Here is an 18,657-nt window from a genome sequence, read left to right as displayed (position 1 = left end):
CCAGTGTTCTTGCCTGGAGAATCCCAGGGACGGGGGAGCCTGGTGGGCTACCGTCTATGGGGTCGCACAGAGTCGGACACGACTGAAGTGACTTAGCAGTAGCAGCATGTATACTTTTAATCTAAATTTTTTTTTAATCCTATCATAATTTTCTACATTTATTCCTTTGTTTGACTTTCCTAGTTTTCTTTTCACCTTCAATCAGGATAGTCAGTTGGTTTGGACTACATGAGGTCCATAGGTCAGAAGAGACTGTGTTTTGGGGATAGGCTGGTGGCGTCAGAGGCGACGAGAGTGACGTTAAACCCCGTGACACCTGCTGGGTCGCCATTTTGCTGCCGCTAAGCGTGGCCGCATGCCGATCTCTCCCGAGTTCTCAATTCGGAGTGCGTAACAGTTCTTTGGCAGCCTCGGAGGATTGCTTGGCAGCGGCAGCGGCACAGGAAGCTGCTTGAACACAGTGAGCCTGCCGTTACAGCTATGCCCAAGAATAAAGGTAATGACTCGGTTTCCCAGAACCACGGTTTGCTCAGCCGCCACCGGTGGTAGCCCCTCCTTCTTGTGGTTGGCTGATATCTTTGAGCAGGACTGCACAGTCCACATAGGAGCTAGGAAGCTGCCCCTGCCTCCTCCCGCTCTGTTCGCATAGCGGTATCATTTTCTCTCTGTGTTTGTCAGTTTTACACGGAGGGTGAAATAGATTAGTTTTCCATTCATGCCAGGTTGAAGCTGAATACTTTGGCCGCCTCATGCGAAGAGTTGACTCATTGGAAAAGACCCTAATGCTGGGAAGGATTGGGGGCAGGAGGAGAAGGGGACGACAGAGGATGAGATGGTTGGATGGCATCACCGACTCGATGGACATGGGTTTGGGTATACTCTGGGAGTTGGTGATGGACAGGGAGGCCTGGAGTTCTGCGGTTCATGAGGTCGCAAAGAATCTGACAGGACTGAGTGACTGAACTGAACTGAACCTGCCAGGTTAACTGCCAGCGCATTAGTAAACTGAGGAGAAGGCTACTTTTGGGCAGCCAAGGCTTCGCCTCTGTGGCCTTCATCCTTTCCCGGGACTCTCCCTTAGCTGTTGTTTACGACACACTGATTCTTTCTTTTGGGACCATTAAATATTTCTCCATACTTTACTTTGTGGACAGTTGACTACTGCTGAAAATACTGCTTCTTTGCAAACACGAAGGTAAAACACCGTTGCATGTTTAGGTTCATGTCTGCCAGTTTACTTTCTTCTTCTTCTTCTTCTGCTGCTGCTGCTGCTGCTGCTGCTGCTGCTGCTAAGTCACTCCAGTCGTGTCCGACTCTGTGCGACCCCATAGACGGCAGTCCACCAGGCTCCACCATCCCTGGTATTCTCCAGGCAAGAATACTGGAGTGGGTTGCCATTTCCTTCTCCAGTGCATGAAAAGGGAAAAGGGAAAGTGAAGTCGCTCAGTTGTGTCGAACTCTTAGCGACCCCCTGGACTGTAGCCTACCAGGCTCCTCCGTCCATGGACTTTTCCAGGCAAGAGTACTGGAGTGGGGTGCCATTGCCTTCTCCTTACTTTCCTCTACCTGTCACAAACCTTAACCTTCTTTAGAAGGCAAGCATATACCAACGTGTTCTGCCTTCTTTTCTCATAAGATAGATGCTGGCACTATGTATTTCTACTTATCTTTATTCTGAGGCAGACAGTTCACAAATAATCAGATTTGACAATAACTCTACTTGTAACTTCCAACATCGTACTTGTAAGCTAACTGAAGCAGACCACTGGGACAGTCATTCCTTGAATTCTCCTTTTTACAGACCTCAATTCTTCTTGTGTCATGTTTAATGGCCTGTAATGCCTCCCAGAAAACTGTAACTGCAAGGAGTGAGAATACCTCCTTCAGAATAGCACCACATTTCACATTGCACAACAAATCTCTTCATTGTTCATTCCTGGCACTTCATTTTAGCTCTCAAGCCTTACTTAACGTTTGCCATATTCGGTTACATTTCTTTACCTTTGAGTTCAGTGCTCTCTAGATTCCCCAGACCAACTGGCCCAGCCTTTCTCTAGCAAGCAAATGTTTTGCTGCTACTAGTCAGTGAAACTCTAGGAATGTCTTTTTCATAATGTGTTAGGTAAATTACAAACCACTTCTACTTGTTTTTTCTAGTCTATTTAATTCACGTTTAGCTTACAAATAACTGTACATTGCCATGCATTCCTTGTTTCGTCTTCTGTTTCTAGGAATGACGTTTCCTATGCCCACATTTGGTAGTGTATTCTAAAGAGAACAGGACTTTATGAATGCTGAATTGCTACAGCTTGGTGCTTAGTAGATGTTCAGTACATTTTTGTTAATGTTATCTTCCTAGGCTTCACTCCAGCCTTGGGTAACTCTGCTCTTCCTTCTGTGGAACTTTTATACTAGCTGCTACCTCTCATGCCAAACTGAAGACATTTCTACATATGATTTTTCAGTTTTCAGCCCTTTACAAATATATGGACTAGTCTTGGTTTATTAATTTGAAAATAAATTGTGGAAGAAAATGTATAGAATCCAGGTTTAATCGGAAAGCATGGACAATAACAAAATGCTAATGGCTGTCTCTGGTAATGGGTTATGTGGTTGATAATATACTTATTGGGTAAGGGATTTGGATGAAAGCCACTGACAATTTGTAACATGCGGCTAATCAGAAAGCAAATAACGTTAAATTGTAAATCTCTTTTTAGGTCTCTTAATTTAAATGGTAATTTGTTTGTTTCCCTGTGTTTTTATAAAGTTTAAAATCTTACGTTAGCTTGTGCAACAGTTGAGTTTGTAAACTATTATACAGATGCTTAGATGTCAATTTTTATTCACTCTTTAATCATTTAGGTAAAGGAGGCAGAAACAGAGGCAAGGGTAAGAAGGAGAATGAATATGAAAAACGAGACTTAGTCTTTAAGGAAGACAGACAAGGTAAGACTTCTTTAGTTATTTATACCTTTTCTAGCAATTGAATTTGAGTTTACCCTGAAACATACCTTAGTCATAATCCCAAGGAGTTGTCTCATATCTCCTTTTTTTTTTAATCTAAATGATTTCATTTGCTTATGTGTTTCTTTGTTTGTTTGTTTGGCTGTGCTGGGCCTTCATTACTGCACATGTGCTTTTCTCTAGTTGTGGGGAGTGGGGGCTGCTCTGTAGTTGCAGTGCATGGGCTTCTCGTTGGGGTGTTCTCTCCACTTGTGGAGCAGAGGCTCTAGGGAGACCAGGCTTCAGTAGCTGCAGTACATGGGCTCAGCAACTGCAGCTGCCAGGCTGCAACTATTGAGAGCACAGCTATTGAGAGCACAAGCTCAATAGCTGTGGGACAGGGGCTCAGTCGTTTGGAGGCATGTGGGTTCATCCTGGACCAGGGATCAATTGGCAGTGGATTCCCTACCACTGAGCCACCACAGAAGCCCCTCGTATCTCTAGCTTTTCCCCATTTACTGTGCCCTACGTTGCTCCATAATTTGTTTTAAGTAATTCAATTTACACTGTTTCTCATGCAGATTTAATGTGGCATTTCTGTAAAGAAAGTGTCCAGTTTTTATTCTGTGACAAAGCATGGCATGAGTGCAACTGAATTGTAGGGTTTAGAGCAGAGTAAGCCTGGCTGCCAACATCGAAAATTCCCTACTATTGTAATATTTTTCAGTAGACTCTGAGAAATCCATGCCAAGACCTCAGACCCTCAGTACTCCAATGTCCTTAGTGTATTTAATAAAGTAACTGAATAATTGACTGTCTCTTATTTAAGTAAGTGCAGGCTAAAAGAAGAGTAGAATAATTGACTGAAGCACTTACTTTTTTCCCTTTAATGGATAGCTAAGCCCACGGAGGAGTTGAAATATGAATACAACTCCCATTTTTTTTTAACTTAGACTCACTAATATTTAATGTTTTCTTCTTGTACTTTCTTTCTGTACATGAACATTTTCTTCCTAATATTTTAATCTTTCTTATAGGCAGATCTAGTTACATACAGTTACGGTCTTTAGCCCTAAATATCTCATCTCTTAAGAGTGAAGGCTTTCTCTTATGTAACTCCAGTAGCATGGTCACGAGAAATTTAACCTTACCATTGTATTGTCACCTAGTAAGTACTTTTTTCTAGCCCCGTTGCTTGCGCTTAGTCATGTCTGACTCTTTTGCGATCTCATGGACTGTAGCCCACCTGGTTCCTGTGTCCATGGAATTCTCCAGGCAAGAATACTGTAGTGTGTTGTCATTTGCTTCTCTACGGGATCATCCTTGCCCAGAAGTCTAGTGCGTGTCTCCTTTGTCTCTTGCATTTGCAGGTGGATTCTTCATGGCTGACCACTGGGCAAACTTGTGTTTTGGAATACCCAGTAGCCATATGTGGGTGTTGAAATGAATTGAAGTTAACATATATTGTTCAGTTCACATGTAAACTTTTCTCTTAATGAAAATGCTATTCTCTGTTGTTGAGCTGGTGTGTAACTGCCATTCACATGTGTCCATTTGTTTCAGTAATTTCCAGCACTTCATAAAAAGCCACGTAATTATTCCTTCATAGTGGAAGTCACTAAACACACACACACACACACTCAGGCACAAACACAAATATTTTTATTAATTATTTGAAACATGGTGTGTGGCTAAAGATAATCTGGTCTTTGACCTTCGTATTTTTTCCTTACATTAGAAATTTGTTTTCAGGCCCAGGTTTTAAATTACAATTTTCTTTTCTTTGTTATTTTCTCCTGTGTAGCAGTCCTGAACAATAAGCTGGGTTCACGGCCTGTGAACCAAGGGACTCTCCATCATGTGAATCCCATTTACCCTTCAGGATAATTACAGATTAGGATCTCTTTGGTGGAGGTGTTGTTATTCAGTCGCTAAGCCATGTCTATGACTCTGTGGGAGCCCGTGAACTGCGGTACACCAGGATCCCCTGCCTTTCACTATCTCCTTGCATTTGCTCAGACTCATGTCTCTTGAATCCTGTGATACCATCCAACCATCTCATCTTCCGTTGTCCTCTTCTCTTGCCCTCCTGCTTTCCCAGCATTAGGGACTTCTCCTTGCTATCGACTCTTTGCATCAGGAGGCCAAACTATTGGGGCTTTGGCAGCAGTCCTTGCAGTGAATATTCAGCGTGATCTCCTTTGGGATTGACTGATTGGTTGGTCTCTTTCTGTCCAGGGGACACTCAAGAATCTTCTCCAGCACTATAGTTGAAAATCTTCAACTCTTCAGCGTTTAGCCTTCTTTACGGTCCCAACTGTGACATCCCTATGTGACTACTGGAAAAACTAGAGCTTTGACTATACAGACCTTTGTCAGCAAAGTGATATCTCTGCCATTTAACGTGTTGTCTAGAGTTGTCATAGCTTTTCTTCCAAGGAGCGGTTCAGTTCAGTTCAGTCACTCAGTCGTGCCTGGCTCTTTGCAACCCCATGGACTGCAGTGCGCCAGACCTCCCTGTCTATCACCAACTCTTGGAGTTCCACCAAACTGGTGTCCATTGAGGTGGTGATGCCATCCAACCATCTCATCCTCTGTAATTCCCTTCTCTTCCTGCCCTCAATCATTTCCAGCATCAGGATCTTTTCCAGTGAGTCAGCTCTTCTCATCAGGTGACCAAAGTACTGGAGTTTCAGCTTCAACATCAGTCCTTCCAATGAACACCCAGGATTGATCTCCTTTCACATGGACTGGTTGGATCTCCTTGCAGTCCAAGGGACTCTCAAGACTCTTCTCCAACAGCACAGTTCAAAAGCATCAATTCTTCGGCACTCAGCTTTCTTTATAGTCCAACTCTCACATCCATACATGACTACTGGAAAAACCATAGCCTTGACAAGATGAACCTTTGTTGGCAAAGTAATGGCTCTGCTTTTTAATATGCTGTCTAGGTTCATCATAACTTTCCATCCAACTAGTAAGTATCTTTTAATTCCATGGCTGCAGTCACCATCTGCAGTGATTTTGAAGCCCCCCAGAATAAAGTTAGCCTCTGTTTCCCCATCTATTTCCCATGAACTGATGGGACTGCATACCAGGATCTTGATTTACTGAATGTGGAGCTTAAACCAACTTTTTCATTCTCCTCTTTCATTTTCATCAAGATGATCTTTCACCAAGGTTGGTGTCATCTGTCTATCTGAGGATCTTGATATTTCTCCCGGCAATCTTGATTCCAGCTTGTGCTTCCTCCAGCCTGGCGTTTGTCATGATGTACTCTGCCTAGAAGTTAAATAAGCAGGGTAACAATATACACCCTTGATGTGCTTCTTTCCTATTTGGAACCAGTCTCTTGTCCCGTGTCTAGTTATAACTGTTCCAGATGTAGTTGCTTCCTGACCTGCATACAGATTTCTCAAGAGGCGGGTCAGGTGGTCTGGTATTCCCATCTCTTTCAGAATTGTCCACACTTTATTGTGATCCACACCGTCAAAGGCTCTGGCATAGTCAATAAAGCATAAATAAATGTTTTTCTGGAAATCTCTTCCTTTTTCCGTGATCCAGTGGATGTTGGAAATTTGATCTCTGGTTCTTCTGCCTTTTCTAAAACCAGCTTGAACATCTGGAAGGTCATGGTTCATGTATTGCTGAAGCTTGGCTTGCAGAATTTGAGCATTACTTTGCTAGCGTGTGAGAGGGGTGCAATTGTGCAGTAGTTTGAGCATTCTTTGGCATTGCCTTTCTTTGGGATTGGAATGAAACTGACCTTTTCCAGTCCCGTGGCCACTGCTTAGTTCTCCAATTTTCTGCATATTGAGTGCAGCACTTTCACAGCATCATCTTTGAAGATCTGAAATTTTTCAGCTGAAATTCATCACCTCCACCGGCTTTGTTTGTAGTGATGCTTCCTAAGGCCCACTTGACTTCACATTCCAGGATGTCTGGCTCTATGTGATTAATCACTGCATAGTGATTATCTGGATCGTGAAGATCTTTTTTGTACAGTTCTTCTGTGTGTTCTGGCCACCTCTTCGTAATATCTTCTGCTTCTGTTAGGGCCATGCAATTTCTGCCCTTTCTTGAGCCCATTTTTGCATGCAATGTTCCCTTGCTATCTCTAATTTTCTTGAAGAAATTCTAGTCTTTCCCTTTCTATAATTTTCCTCTCTTTCTTTGCACTGATCACTAAGGAAGGCTTTCTTATCTCTCCTTGCTATTCTTTGGAACCCTGCATTCAAATGGGTATATGTTTCCTTTTCTCCTTTGCTTTTCACTTCTCTTCTTTTCACAGCTATTTGTAAGGCCTCCTCAGACAGCCATTTTGCTTTTTTGCATTTCTTTTTCTTTGGGATGATCTTGATCCCTGTCTGCTGTACAGTGTCACGAACCTCCACCCATAGTTCATCAGGCACTCTGCCTATCAGATCTAGTCACTTAAATCTATTTCTCACTTCCACTGTAAAATCATCAGGGATTTGATTTATGTCATGCCTGAATGATCAAGGAGCAGGTGCCTTTGAATTTCGTGGCTGCAGTGGCTGTCACTTTGATGTTAGTCCTTAGTAAAAAATTTAGTAATGTACACGCTTTATATTAACTACCTGTTTCTTTCTCTTTATTCTGATGCCTGCTTTTGTCTTTTAAATCAAGAAGACATCATCCCATACTAGCTAATGATTTTGTCATTGTTTTCAAATGACAGTAGAATCAGGTGGCCTCTACTATTCTTAGATATAATTGTATTTAAACATTTGACACTTTACCTTAAGATACCATTTTAAGAACTTGAGAATAAGCATCAACGTGTTCTCAAGCAAAAGTTTGTTAATGATCAACCTGCTGTTGATTATCGGTAGAGTTAATGAGGGAAAGGAGAGTCGAGGTTTGGCGAATACTCAGCCTGAGAGGTTGCTAAGTCAGCCTTTAGGGTGCAGTCTGAAATGAGCCGCTTTGATGTCCAAAGGTAGAGCATGCAGTCATGAAGAGCACGACTGAACTGATTTTCTCAAATTAGTAGATGACTTAAATATTCAAAGTAGCAGGTAGCTTTTTGTGTTACTAACATTTCTAATTTTGGATTAACTGCTTCACTTTTGTCGACTTTTCCTTGCTCTGAAAACATGAGGGTAAATGCATTAAGTGTAGCTGGAAGAGACTATAGACATTGTTTGGCAGATTAAGAGTTCTCTCATTTTTGTGGATAAAATTAATATAGGTCACCTTGAGACAGCTCTCCTTTGTTATAATATTTGAACATTTTGTTCTTTTTTAAATCATGGTTGGTGTGGTCTAAATTTGGCAATAAAAGTGAAGTTACCAACCTAACAACAAGTGTTACATTTTTTTAAAAAATTGAACAGTATTTTACAGTTCTCTTTTGTTTTGTTTTTTTTTCTTTTTTGCCCCTTCCTAAGAATATGCCCAGGTAACCAAAATGTTGGGAAATGCACGATTGGAAGCAATGTGTTTTGATGGTATGACAAGGATATGTCATATCCGAGGCAGCTTGAGAAAAAGGGTGAGTGTGGAGATATATTTTCCTTTAATACAAAACTTACCTTTAAAAAATTTAGCTGTGCTTCCAAGTGACTGACTTTGGTGAATTCTTCAAGACTTCAAAAATAGTGAGTTATATGACAATAGAAACACATAAAATTAGAAAATCCTCGATAACTTTCATCAGAGGATTTAGATTTAGAAAGAATGATTTGTGACACCTAGGCTGGATTTCGGCCAGAAATGTTTGCTCTTGAAGAAACAGACACATTCCGTGTATGAAACAAATGACCTAGACTCTTAACAAAAATATTAACCCATGAGAGAAAGAAAGAAAAATAAAACACCTGAAAATTATTTTTAAGACAAAAGGAGTCTAATTGCTAATTAAATCCAGTGTATGGTTCCGGGTAAGACTTTGCTTTGTGGGAACAGCTGTACGTGGTGTTAGGAACATTTGAAATGGGACCATCTTATTTAATAATTTTGGCACACTGATTGATCATATTGTTTAAAAGTTCCTTCAACCCTAATTTTTTGGATTAAAAAACAGTTTTGTTCTCTTGAGTCATTCTTTTCCAGTTAGTGGTTTGGGGGCCTAAATTGATGTCCGATGGTAACTAGATGGCTATGTTTGGGTCGATGAGTTATTTTCATTTGTTTAAAATAACTAAAGATGTCCAAAGTGATTTGTGAATAAAAGTAATTCACGTGGCAAAGAACTATGCTTTTGTAAACTTACTTATTTGAAGTAAAATTATTATCTATTTTAATATCCTAAATTAGAAATCTTGATCCAAACTGAACTGCCTATCTTTAGTTTTTACTTAATAGATGGTAACTCTCTGTAACTAGACTTTGTCTCATAGGCATGAGCACACACACAGATCACACACACATACATGCACGTGTACACATGACACACACACACCACAAACACACACACACACACGCACACACACACTCATCTGTCGTTTTGCCCTAATTTTTCGTAGGTCCTTTTCACACACTGAGTGAATTGTATCTTTTGTATTATGTTAAGTATGGCTTAACATCACACACTATTTTTTGTTTGCATTTTAAGTATAATATACTGCGAGTTTTCTTTTATAGGTTTGGATAAATACTTCAGATATTATATTGGTTGGTCTTCGAGACTATCAGGTAACAATTACACCTAAATTTATAATGTTCTTGAATTTAGAAATCATTAACATCAGTATTTAGATGATGCAATAAAATGCATTTGATCTGTTCCAGCCAGTTATGATTCTCATCCTTCTGGCAATAAAATTTGTTATGATCCATGAGGTATAAGATGATAGAATTCTGGCTGACTGACGGCATATGACTGATGGTTTTGTGGGAAAACTTGTTGTTTCTTTTTTTATTGTAAATATGCTATGCAATAAGTATTTTCTTATAATTTTGGATAAATACTGCAACTCATCACTCTGTCCTCCTTTAAAGCACACATGTATTCAAGGCTGTGTGCTAGGTTTTCTGGAATTTTGCCGCAGGCTGACGTTTTCAGTGTTTTGTAGTAAAATGAGAAGATATCTTTCTATTTTGTGACATATATTTCACAGAACTAGATTATTCATTTTCCTTCCATTTTTCTTTTCTGTAAATTTTGACAACACTGCAGCTTGTAGGATCTTAGATCCCCAGTCAGGGGTTGAATGCAGAATACTGCTGAGAAAGTCCTGAGTCCTAATCATGGGACCACCAGAAGACTCCCCCCCGTTTTGCCTTTTAAATATTTTGGTAAAATGACCTTTGCTGAAATAAGAACAGTAGCATATGACAGTGATTTTCGTTAGTATTCTCACTCATCAAAAGAAAAATTTAGTAATTTTATATTGGGTTGTCAGTTCCAATTTTTAAATTTCAAGGTCTCAGATCCAAGTTTGAAAAACCACTGCTGTAGATGATGCAATCAATTCAGGCAAAACCTGTAATCTCCAAAAAGGGTGTTTGAGGCTTATAGGAGAAAGGTAAGACATAGACTAGGTTGTTTAGCGTCTATGTTATAAATCTGAGATGAATACTTAGAAAACTACTTGGTAGTTGCCCCCTACGACCTTAATGTTTGGACTATAACTTGTGAGACAGAAATTCTTTTGATTTCTGTGTCAAACCCATCCCTTGGGCTAAATTAGATTTTGAGTGAAACAACTGCTCAGTCGCTCTCTATTCGATTATCAGGTCATGTTTTCTGTAAATACTTAAGACGTTCTGATTTGTAAAGTTTCAGTCTTCTGTTTCCTTGTCAATTTTTTGGTGTGATTGTTCTATTAGTGACTAAAAGAGACATTTTGAAGTCAGCTACTTCACTTTTCATCTGCACTAGTTTTCTCTTAAAGAATCTGTATGTCTTGATTCTCTAGTGAAATATTCTTGACAATTAAAAACATTATGCACGTTGTTTCTTGTCTTCTTTTTACGTATACTACCTGAGGTGAAGTCTCTGTTAAGTGCAGCTTCTAGGCTTTCTCAGCCATGCTTTGGATTGACTGCTAATTTTCTGGTATGTGACAAAACACCTTTTCCTTTTTCTTTGTGTGTCTTGTGTTTGTTGTTATTTTTGTTGTTGTTGAAAACTAGAAAATGCAAATATAACGTGGTGAACTGGGAGATCAGATTTCTTCCCCCAGGGCTTTTATCTTGCCATTGTTTGTTGAGTGATTTCTGAAACAGATTGTGTATGGCATGTATCTTTTCCTTCATGTGGCCGCTGAATGCTTGTTTATAACGTTGCACACAGCCCATGTTTGAGGTTTCATTAAAAGCCAGCAGTCCTCTCAGCCTCTGCTTTTAGGCTCTGTGCATGCTGGGGCATACCTTTGATACTCATCCAGGCAACTGATAGTTCTGAGTCATCATTCCGGGCTTGTGCAGAAACTCCAGGTCACTCAAAGCTGAGAGACTAGGAGCATCCCTCAACTTTGATGAGTTTGGGTTCAGTCCTGATTCCACATATAAATGAGGTCCTACAGTGTTTGCCTTCTCTGTGTGACTTGTTTCTCTTAGCACACTGTCCTCCAGGTTCATCTCTGTTCTTGCAAATGGCAATATATATCTACGTTGGATGTTAATCCTTTAGTGGTCTTATCATTTGCAAATATTTTTACTGATCTAGTACACTGTCTTTTTTATGTTGTTGTTGATGATTTCCATTTCTGTGCAAAAGTGATTTAATGTGAAGTACTTCCACTTACTAGGTTTTGCTTGTGTGGCTTATGGGTTTGGTGTCCTATACCAAAAACAAAGAACAAGAGCGGCATTTGGTAGTTTTACACTGTGTTCTCTTGTGGTAGTTTTATGGTTTCAAGCCTGGGTTTAAATCTCTTCAGGGTTATTTTAAGTGGTTTGTGGTGTAAGATAGCGGTCCACTTTTATGTTAAGTATTGTTTTCCTAGACCTGGTTATTAGAGAGGATGTCTTTTCTACACAGTTATCTTGCTTCCCTTCATAAGTATTCGTTGACTGTCTTTGAAAAATTTTGTTTCTGAGTGCTCAGTTTTGTTCTAGGAGTCCGCCTACTGGTGGAATGCCAGTGCCATATTGTTTGGACAGTTGTGTTTGAAAAGCAGGAAGTGTGTGTCCTCCAGCTTTATTCTTCCTCAAGATTGCTTTGGCGGTTAGGATTCTTTGAGGTTCCACATAACTTTGTCTGTGAAAAAAACTGCTACTTAAATTTGTATAGGAATTACATGCAATCTGTACATTACTTTGGGTAATGTGGACACATTACTATTATAACTGATTTTTGTATGTTGATTTTATATCCTGAAACTTTACTGTATTTTTTTCCTTTGTATGTTTTTGTGATCTAGATCATCCATTTATAACCTTTCCATTTTTCATGCTTGATGACTAAAAACATAGAATCTGTCTGTAAAAGTGTATCATTTTCATGTCCATTTATTTTCATTTAACTACATATAACCCCGCAAATGGATTGAAGAATTCTAAGTTCCCAGTTTAATTCTTTGTTGCAATGGCAGTGTAACCACAGTTATATCAATCCATTAAGGGGTTAAAATACTAACTTTAAAGTGGATAGCCAGAAACAGCTCTTCTGATTTTTAATCTGTTGCAGATAATTACAAACCCTTGCTAGTCAAATCATAATGTAAAGAAAATAGCATCACCACTCTGTGGAAGTGTATTAGCAGGTTATTAGCTAATCTTGGGAAAAGGCGATGGCACCCCACTCCAGCACTCTTGCCTGGAAAATCCCATGGACAGAGGAGCCTGGTAGGCTACAGTCCATGGGGTCGCTAAGAGTCGGACACGACTGAGCGACTTCACTTTCACTTTTCCCTTTTATGCACTGGAGAAAGAAATGGCAACCCACTCCAGCATTCTTGCCTGGAGAATCCTAGGGACGGCAGAGCCTGGTGAGCTGCCGTCTATGGGGTCGCACAGAGTCGGACACGACTGAAGCGACTTAGCATAGCATAGCATTGCTAATCTTGTCCCTACTGAGTTGCACTCAGAGTTTTAACACAATACCTACATGTTTTTTGTGCACATTATAGTTTGAGAAGTGTTGGTGTGTATTACACTGCAGTTTTATGACTGTGATATTTTCAGTTGCCTTTCTTTAGGTCTTTTCTAGGTTAATTGTAAGCGCTCAGAATTGTTTGTTCTGTCAGTGTCTCAGCTTCTTTAAAATGGAGAAAAGTGAACATTTTAGGGCAGTACTTCTCAGGCATATTTGCATCAGAAACACCCAGAAGAGCTTTATAAACATGCAAGGACTTCACTTCAGGCCTGTCAGGTTTTAGGAAGATATAGGTATCTTTTTAAAGCACCGCAAACAATTCGAATCAGTAAGATACTCTAAGAACTGTGGGTTGTAGAAAGGTTTCTTTTGGGTAAAATACCACTTTCAGTTTGAACTACAGTGTTAGAGTGTGGACAAGGACCACATTTCAAAACCACCACACACACACACACCCCTTTCCTTTTCTTTCTTTGATTCAATGCATTGTATGCATCATTTTCCTTGTCTATACTTCATTTGGTCATGCATGCAAACTTTGTCGTGTGAATTTGTGTGTGTGTGTGTGTGTGTGTGTGTGTGTGTGTGTGTGTGCCGCTCATAGAAGGAAGGTGAGAGAATAGTGAGGTTTTACATAATTGTGTTTAATTTGAAAGTAATTTAGGAGACAACTGATGATTCTTTGTATAACCACTTTTCATCCTTCCTTGTTTTTCTCCAAGGATAACAAAGCTGATGTAATTTTAAAGTACAATGCAGATGAAGCTAGAAGTCTGAAGGCTTATGGAGAGCTTCCAGAATATGGTAGTTAATGTCAAAGTTATTACATTTCCCTGTCTTCTTATAGTATTTGCTAATTAGTGTTTAGGTGAAGCAGTTGTTTCTGCTCTTGTTCTTTCTCTCTCTTTTATGTATTTTTGCATATATACTTCAATTCGCTTTAAGAATGTATGAAATACTTCAGTGTATTAACAACTTAGTAATGGATTCTCTTCCTAATATATGCTGTTTTGGTGGGGAATTAAAAAGTTTACAGACTGTAGCCTGATACGTAACAATTGTTCAAGGAATGCCTCTTTTAAACAATTCTTAAGAGATTATACCTGGTTTCAGCTAATCGAGGACAACAGTTATGGTACTGGTATTGATCTTTATGGAGGAGTATTCAGGTTTTCTTAGTACATAAAGTACTGTTGTGGCATTTTGTGGAGAGTGTTCTTAAAAGATATCCCTTTTGTTTCTTAAAGACAAAAGTATTCTATTCTTCCTCTAGTGAGCTTGGAAAGATTAAAATAAGTTTCTAGTAACAAAAAAGAGGAAGTGTACTAAACTCACATTGTGAACATGATAGCAACTTTATTTATTCAGTTACAGTGCATTTTATTATAAAGGTATGCGTTTTTTAGTAAGAATGAAAATTCTGATGACATATAGGCCATTTAAAAAAGACTAAGATAATTGGGAATCAGATCAACATTTACTTGGCAGTGAACTTCTTTTAGTTGTTTCATTCTGAGTTTGTTCTCTGTGATATGTTTGCAGTTAGGCAGATTTTTCTTGGAATGGAACTGTTGAATCGATGATTGATTACAAGCAGTTTCTTGTACAGTTCAGTGTTTTAGTATTAATCCAGTATTATTTCTTTAAGTAGGCAACTAATCTAGTAACATCTTGATTTTATATTTTTAAGAGTATGCTCTTACTGTGTTTTTAGCAGAACTTAGTGAAACAGATGAAACAAATTCCTTTGATCCTGAAGATGATGATGAAATCCAGTTTAAGGACCCTGCAGATGAGGTTGAAGACATTGAGGTGTAAGTCCAGGCTGAACCATGTGTGTGTGTGCTTTTTATTGTTTGGTACATGAAAGTAGTCAGACCTTTCACCATCTTTGGGCTCAGAAGGAGGAACACTTGAATTGAATATATATTGAGGCTCATGTATCCGTGAATTTGAATAGCCATTAATATTCATAAGACAGCATGGCAACCTTTTTAATTTTTCAAAAACTTTATAATTCTTGGGATCTCCTTGTTTGTTTGATTTATGTCAACTGGGTCTGACAGTGGGCACTCCTTGTCTTTATTAGGTAAGGGGGTCTACAGTGATAGTAGTAAGAAGTTTAGCAGACAGGTTTAAAATGTATCATCTCCCAAGGCTGGTACGTTAAAAGAAGTAAAGCATGTTGCAGCCACCTTGCAGAAGCATTGGAATTTCAGTGTACTCCAAAGCATTCTTAAAATGAAGGCCTGTTTTGTTGCCCATGTATTTAGAGGTTACATTAATTGTCCTGTATCACTCTAGAAAAAACTTTTGGTTTGAAGTTTGTGGGAAATGGTTGTTAATCTTGGTTAGGAAATAGTGATGATAAGACTTTTAAATGCCTCACGGTTCTTTTTTTTTAAATTAGTTTATTTATCTATTTTTAAACTTTACAATATTGTATTTGTTTTGCCATACATTGACATGAATCCACCAAGGGTGTACATGTGTTCCCCTTCCAGACACCCCCTCCCACGCTCCCTCCCCATCCCATCCCTCCAGGTCATCCCAGTGCACCAGCCCTGAGCACCCCATATCATGCATCGAACCTGGACTGGTGATTCGTTTCATATATGATAATTTACAATCTTCAATGCTGCTATGAATGTTTTTAAGTACAAATTTTATTGATTTGTATCTCTTGACTTTTTAGACAGGCATATCAAGTAACTGGAATGACAATATGGCTTATACTCTTGTAAGGCGTGTTAGACTTCTTCATCTTCTTCTTTCGGTACTTCTGTAGTAAAAATGTACTGTAGAAGACAGAAATGCAAAATCAAAAATGAGTGTTTGATTGAATACTAAGGTAGAAGTTTAGAATTCCAGGAGCAGATTTTAGGAAGTCTAAATTGAATCAATGACTTAGAACACAGATTTCAAGATCTTTCAGTCACCAACATCCTTATTAAGAGCATTTTCAGACACTCAGAGAAATTGAATTTTAAGTGGAAGTGAGCAATCACATATTCACCAAGATTACACAGTTTACAATTTTATACTCAGTCTCTCACATCTATCCTGTTCATCCCAGTCCGTATTATACTTTGATGGATTTCCAAATCATTTAGGAAATGAAACCAAGGCACTACCCTGGTGTGCTAGTATTTTAAGATTCTCAGCGTCCACTGTAGGGGTCACGAGTTCAATTCCTGGTCTGAAAAGGATGATCTGCATCCTGTGCGACATGGCCACAAATAACATTTAACACCCAAACTGCTTAAGATTATTCACACCGTGAATTAGAACAGCTGGTTATGTACCAATAGTGGAGAATTTATTTCTTTCTTTTACCCTATTTTTATAGATCTTTAAACATATGACAATACTCCATTGAAGCGAAGGTGAAGTCACTCAATCATGTCTGACTCGTTCTGACCCCGTGGACTGTAGCCTACCAGGCTCCTCTGTCTGTGGGGGTTCTCCAGGCAAAAACAGTGGAGTGGATTGCTATTTCCTTCTCCAGGGGATCTTCCCAACCCAGGAAGACCTTTTACCCTCTGAGCCACCAGGGAAGCCCGATACTCTACTGATGTTGCATGCTTTTAAAGCACACCAGAAACAGGAAATTAAAAAGGAGTAGAAAAATATTGTTGCAATATCATTAAATATTTTTAAAAATTTTCTCTTCCAGTTTTGCTACCACTTATCAGAGGCTCGAAAATTTTACATCAGTTTTTATTTTATATATTTATGATGCCTCTGTCATCATCTTTTATGTATTTGGAGTTATGAATTTTGTAAATGCTAAAATGAACATCTTAAAGATTTCAGTTAAACCGTGGTTAAAAATGAAAAGGCAGTTTTATTTGAAAAAGTGGACCCCGGGTTTTATGACTCAGTGTAAATCAGAAAGTAAAACACAATTATATACTAAGAAAGAATCCAGTAATGAAATGTCTTTTAAGTAGATGTCTTTTTAATGATATCTTTGTAGTATCTAGATGGTTTGTAATGCTGACCACAGATTTCTTAGAAATGCTGTCCTCTCTCTAATGTTTTGCTCAGTTTTGCAATCTCTCTCTCAGCCAGAGATTCCTTGTGGCTAAATTAATACTGAGGAGGTACAGTTGACAGTTATTTTCTGTGGTAAGAATGTAAAATGAACCAGTTATGTAGTATGTTATTCGAGACCGGAAGGTTGTCACGGCTGAGCTGGGGTTGAAGGCAAGGGAGCTAACCAAAGGGAAGACTTGAATACCAAGCCACACAGAGTTAAGCTTTTCCTTAGAAGGAAAAGAGAACAGGTTTCTGGAGCTGTGACTAAGCAGGTCAGTTGGGGAAAAGACTAAAGGCAACCGTAAGTGAAAGAGTTTGTCTTATATTGGAAATTTTGTTTAGGTTTATGTGTTTTATGTCAGAATCGCAGTTCTTGCCACAGTCAGATATCCTGGTGATTACTAGAGTGTCACGCCTGTGATCAGATTGAGTCACAAGCATTGGATTTAGTACCATCCTTCTCTCTTTGGGAGACGAAAAGATTCTAACCTGCCATTAAGATGAGTGAGTTAATTTAAAACATTGAAAAAATAATAGCTTGCGTAACATGATGTTCTCATTGAGATCATAGAGATTCACTGAAAACACATAGGAATTGAGAAAACAATCTGGTTGTTGTTCTTAACTTTAGTTCAAAAGGAATAATTTTCTAAGTAGTGTAAGAAGATCCTTTAAGCATTATTACAAGAATTATTTTTTCTGTAGATCTGATGTTCTTTTCACTTACAGATCTGAATTGAATTCAGAAGTCTGAGGAACATGCTACAGTTTGAATTTTGGTCATCACCTGCCGAGAAGAATAAAATTCAGTATGAGTGTAGTTTAAAGCACACTGTGCCTTAAATAAACTATGGTTTATTTTCATTGTTTTATTTCTTTATTTTTTATTAAATTAGTTTCTTTATTATTTAACTTTACAATATTGTATTTGTTTTCCATACATTGACTTGAATCCACCGTGGGTGTACATGTGTTTTCCTTCCAGGACCCCCCTCTGACCTCCGTCCCCACCCCATCCCTCCGGGTCATCCTGGTGCACCAGTCCCGAGCACCCTGTATCATGCATCGAACCTGGACTGGTGATTCGTTTCACATATGATAATTTACATGCTTCAGTGTCATTCTCCCATATCATCCCACCCTCGCCCTCTCCCATAGAGTCCATAACACTGGTCTATACATCTGTTTCTCTTTTACTGTCTCTCATACAGGGTTATCTTTACCGATTTACTAAATTCCATATATATGTGTTAGTATACTGTATTGGTGTTTTTCTTTCTGGCTTACTTCATTCTGTATAATAGGCTCCAGTTTCATCCACCTCATTAGAACTGATTCGGATGTATTCTTTTTAATGGCTGAGTAATATTCCATTCTGTATACGTACTAGAGCTTCCTTATCCATTCGTCTGCTCAGGGGCATCTAGGTTGCTTCCATGTCCTGACTATTATAAACAGTGCTCCGATGAACATTGGGGTAGACGTGTCTCTTTCAATTCTGTGTATGCCCAGCAGTGGGCTTGCTGGGTCATATGGCAGTTCTATTTCCAGTGTTTTGAAGAATCTCCACACTGTTCTCCATAGTGGATGTACTAGTTTGCATTCCCACCAACAGTGTAAGAGGGTTCCCTTTTCTCCACACCCTCTCTAGCATTTATTGC

The 18,657-nt window shown here is 39.0% G+C and overlaps 1 protein-coding gene across 3 annotated transcripts; it reads left to right on the top strand.

Moving 5' to 3' along the window:
• The first annotated feature begins 256 nt into the window (after positions 1-256).
• Positions 257-17,860, top strand: LOC145537775 (eukaryotic translation initiation factor 1A, X-chromosomal-like). 3 transcript variants are annotated; one of them, XM_081568588.1, is made up of 7 exons: positions 257-496; positions 2,866-2,949; positions 8,361-8,464; positions 9,556-9,606; positions 13,678-13,759; positions 14,670-14,769; positions 17,726-17,860. In XM_081568588.1, the coding sequence occupies exons 1-7, from the start codon at positions 481-483 to the stop codon at positions 17,748-17,750; spliced, it is 462 nt and encodes a 153-aa protein (XP_081424714.1). In that variant the 5' UTR covers positions 257-480; the 3' UTR covers positions 17,751-17,860. The 3 variants fall into 3 exon arrangements, with proteins under 3 accessions (XP_081424714.1, XP_081424715.1, XP_081424716.1); XM_081568589.1 differs by having other exon boundaries at positions 16,305-17,860; XM_081568590.1 differs by lacking the exons at positions 9,556-9,606; positions 17,726-17,860 and having other exon boundaries at positions 14,673-15,679.
• Positions 17,861-18,657: the final 797 nt, after the last annotated feature.

This window comes from Giraffa tippelskirchi, chromosome Y (assembly GCF_054371585.1).
Source record: "Giraffa tippelskirchi isolate mGirTip1 chromosome Y, T2T-mGirTip1v1.2.pri, whole genome shotgun sequence".
Classification (NCBI taxonomy): Eukaryota; Metazoa; Chordata; class Mammalia; order Artiodactyla; family Giraffidae; genus Giraffa; species Giraffa tippelskirchi.
The sequence above is the reverse complement of the archived record's forward strand: the minus strand, read 5'-3'. Positions and strand labels throughout refer to the sequence as shown.

Coding starts and splice junctions, on each gene's coding strand:
- LOC145537775 (XM_081568588.1), top strand. Junction 2,950..8,360: donor CTTTAAGGAAGACAGACAAG/GTAAGACTTCTT, acceptor CCCCTTCCTAAG/AATATGCCCAGGTAACCAAA. Junction 8,465..9,555: donor GAGGCAGCTTGAGAAAAAGG/GTGAGTGTGGAG, acceptor TTTCTTTTATAG/GTTTGGATAAATACTTCAGA.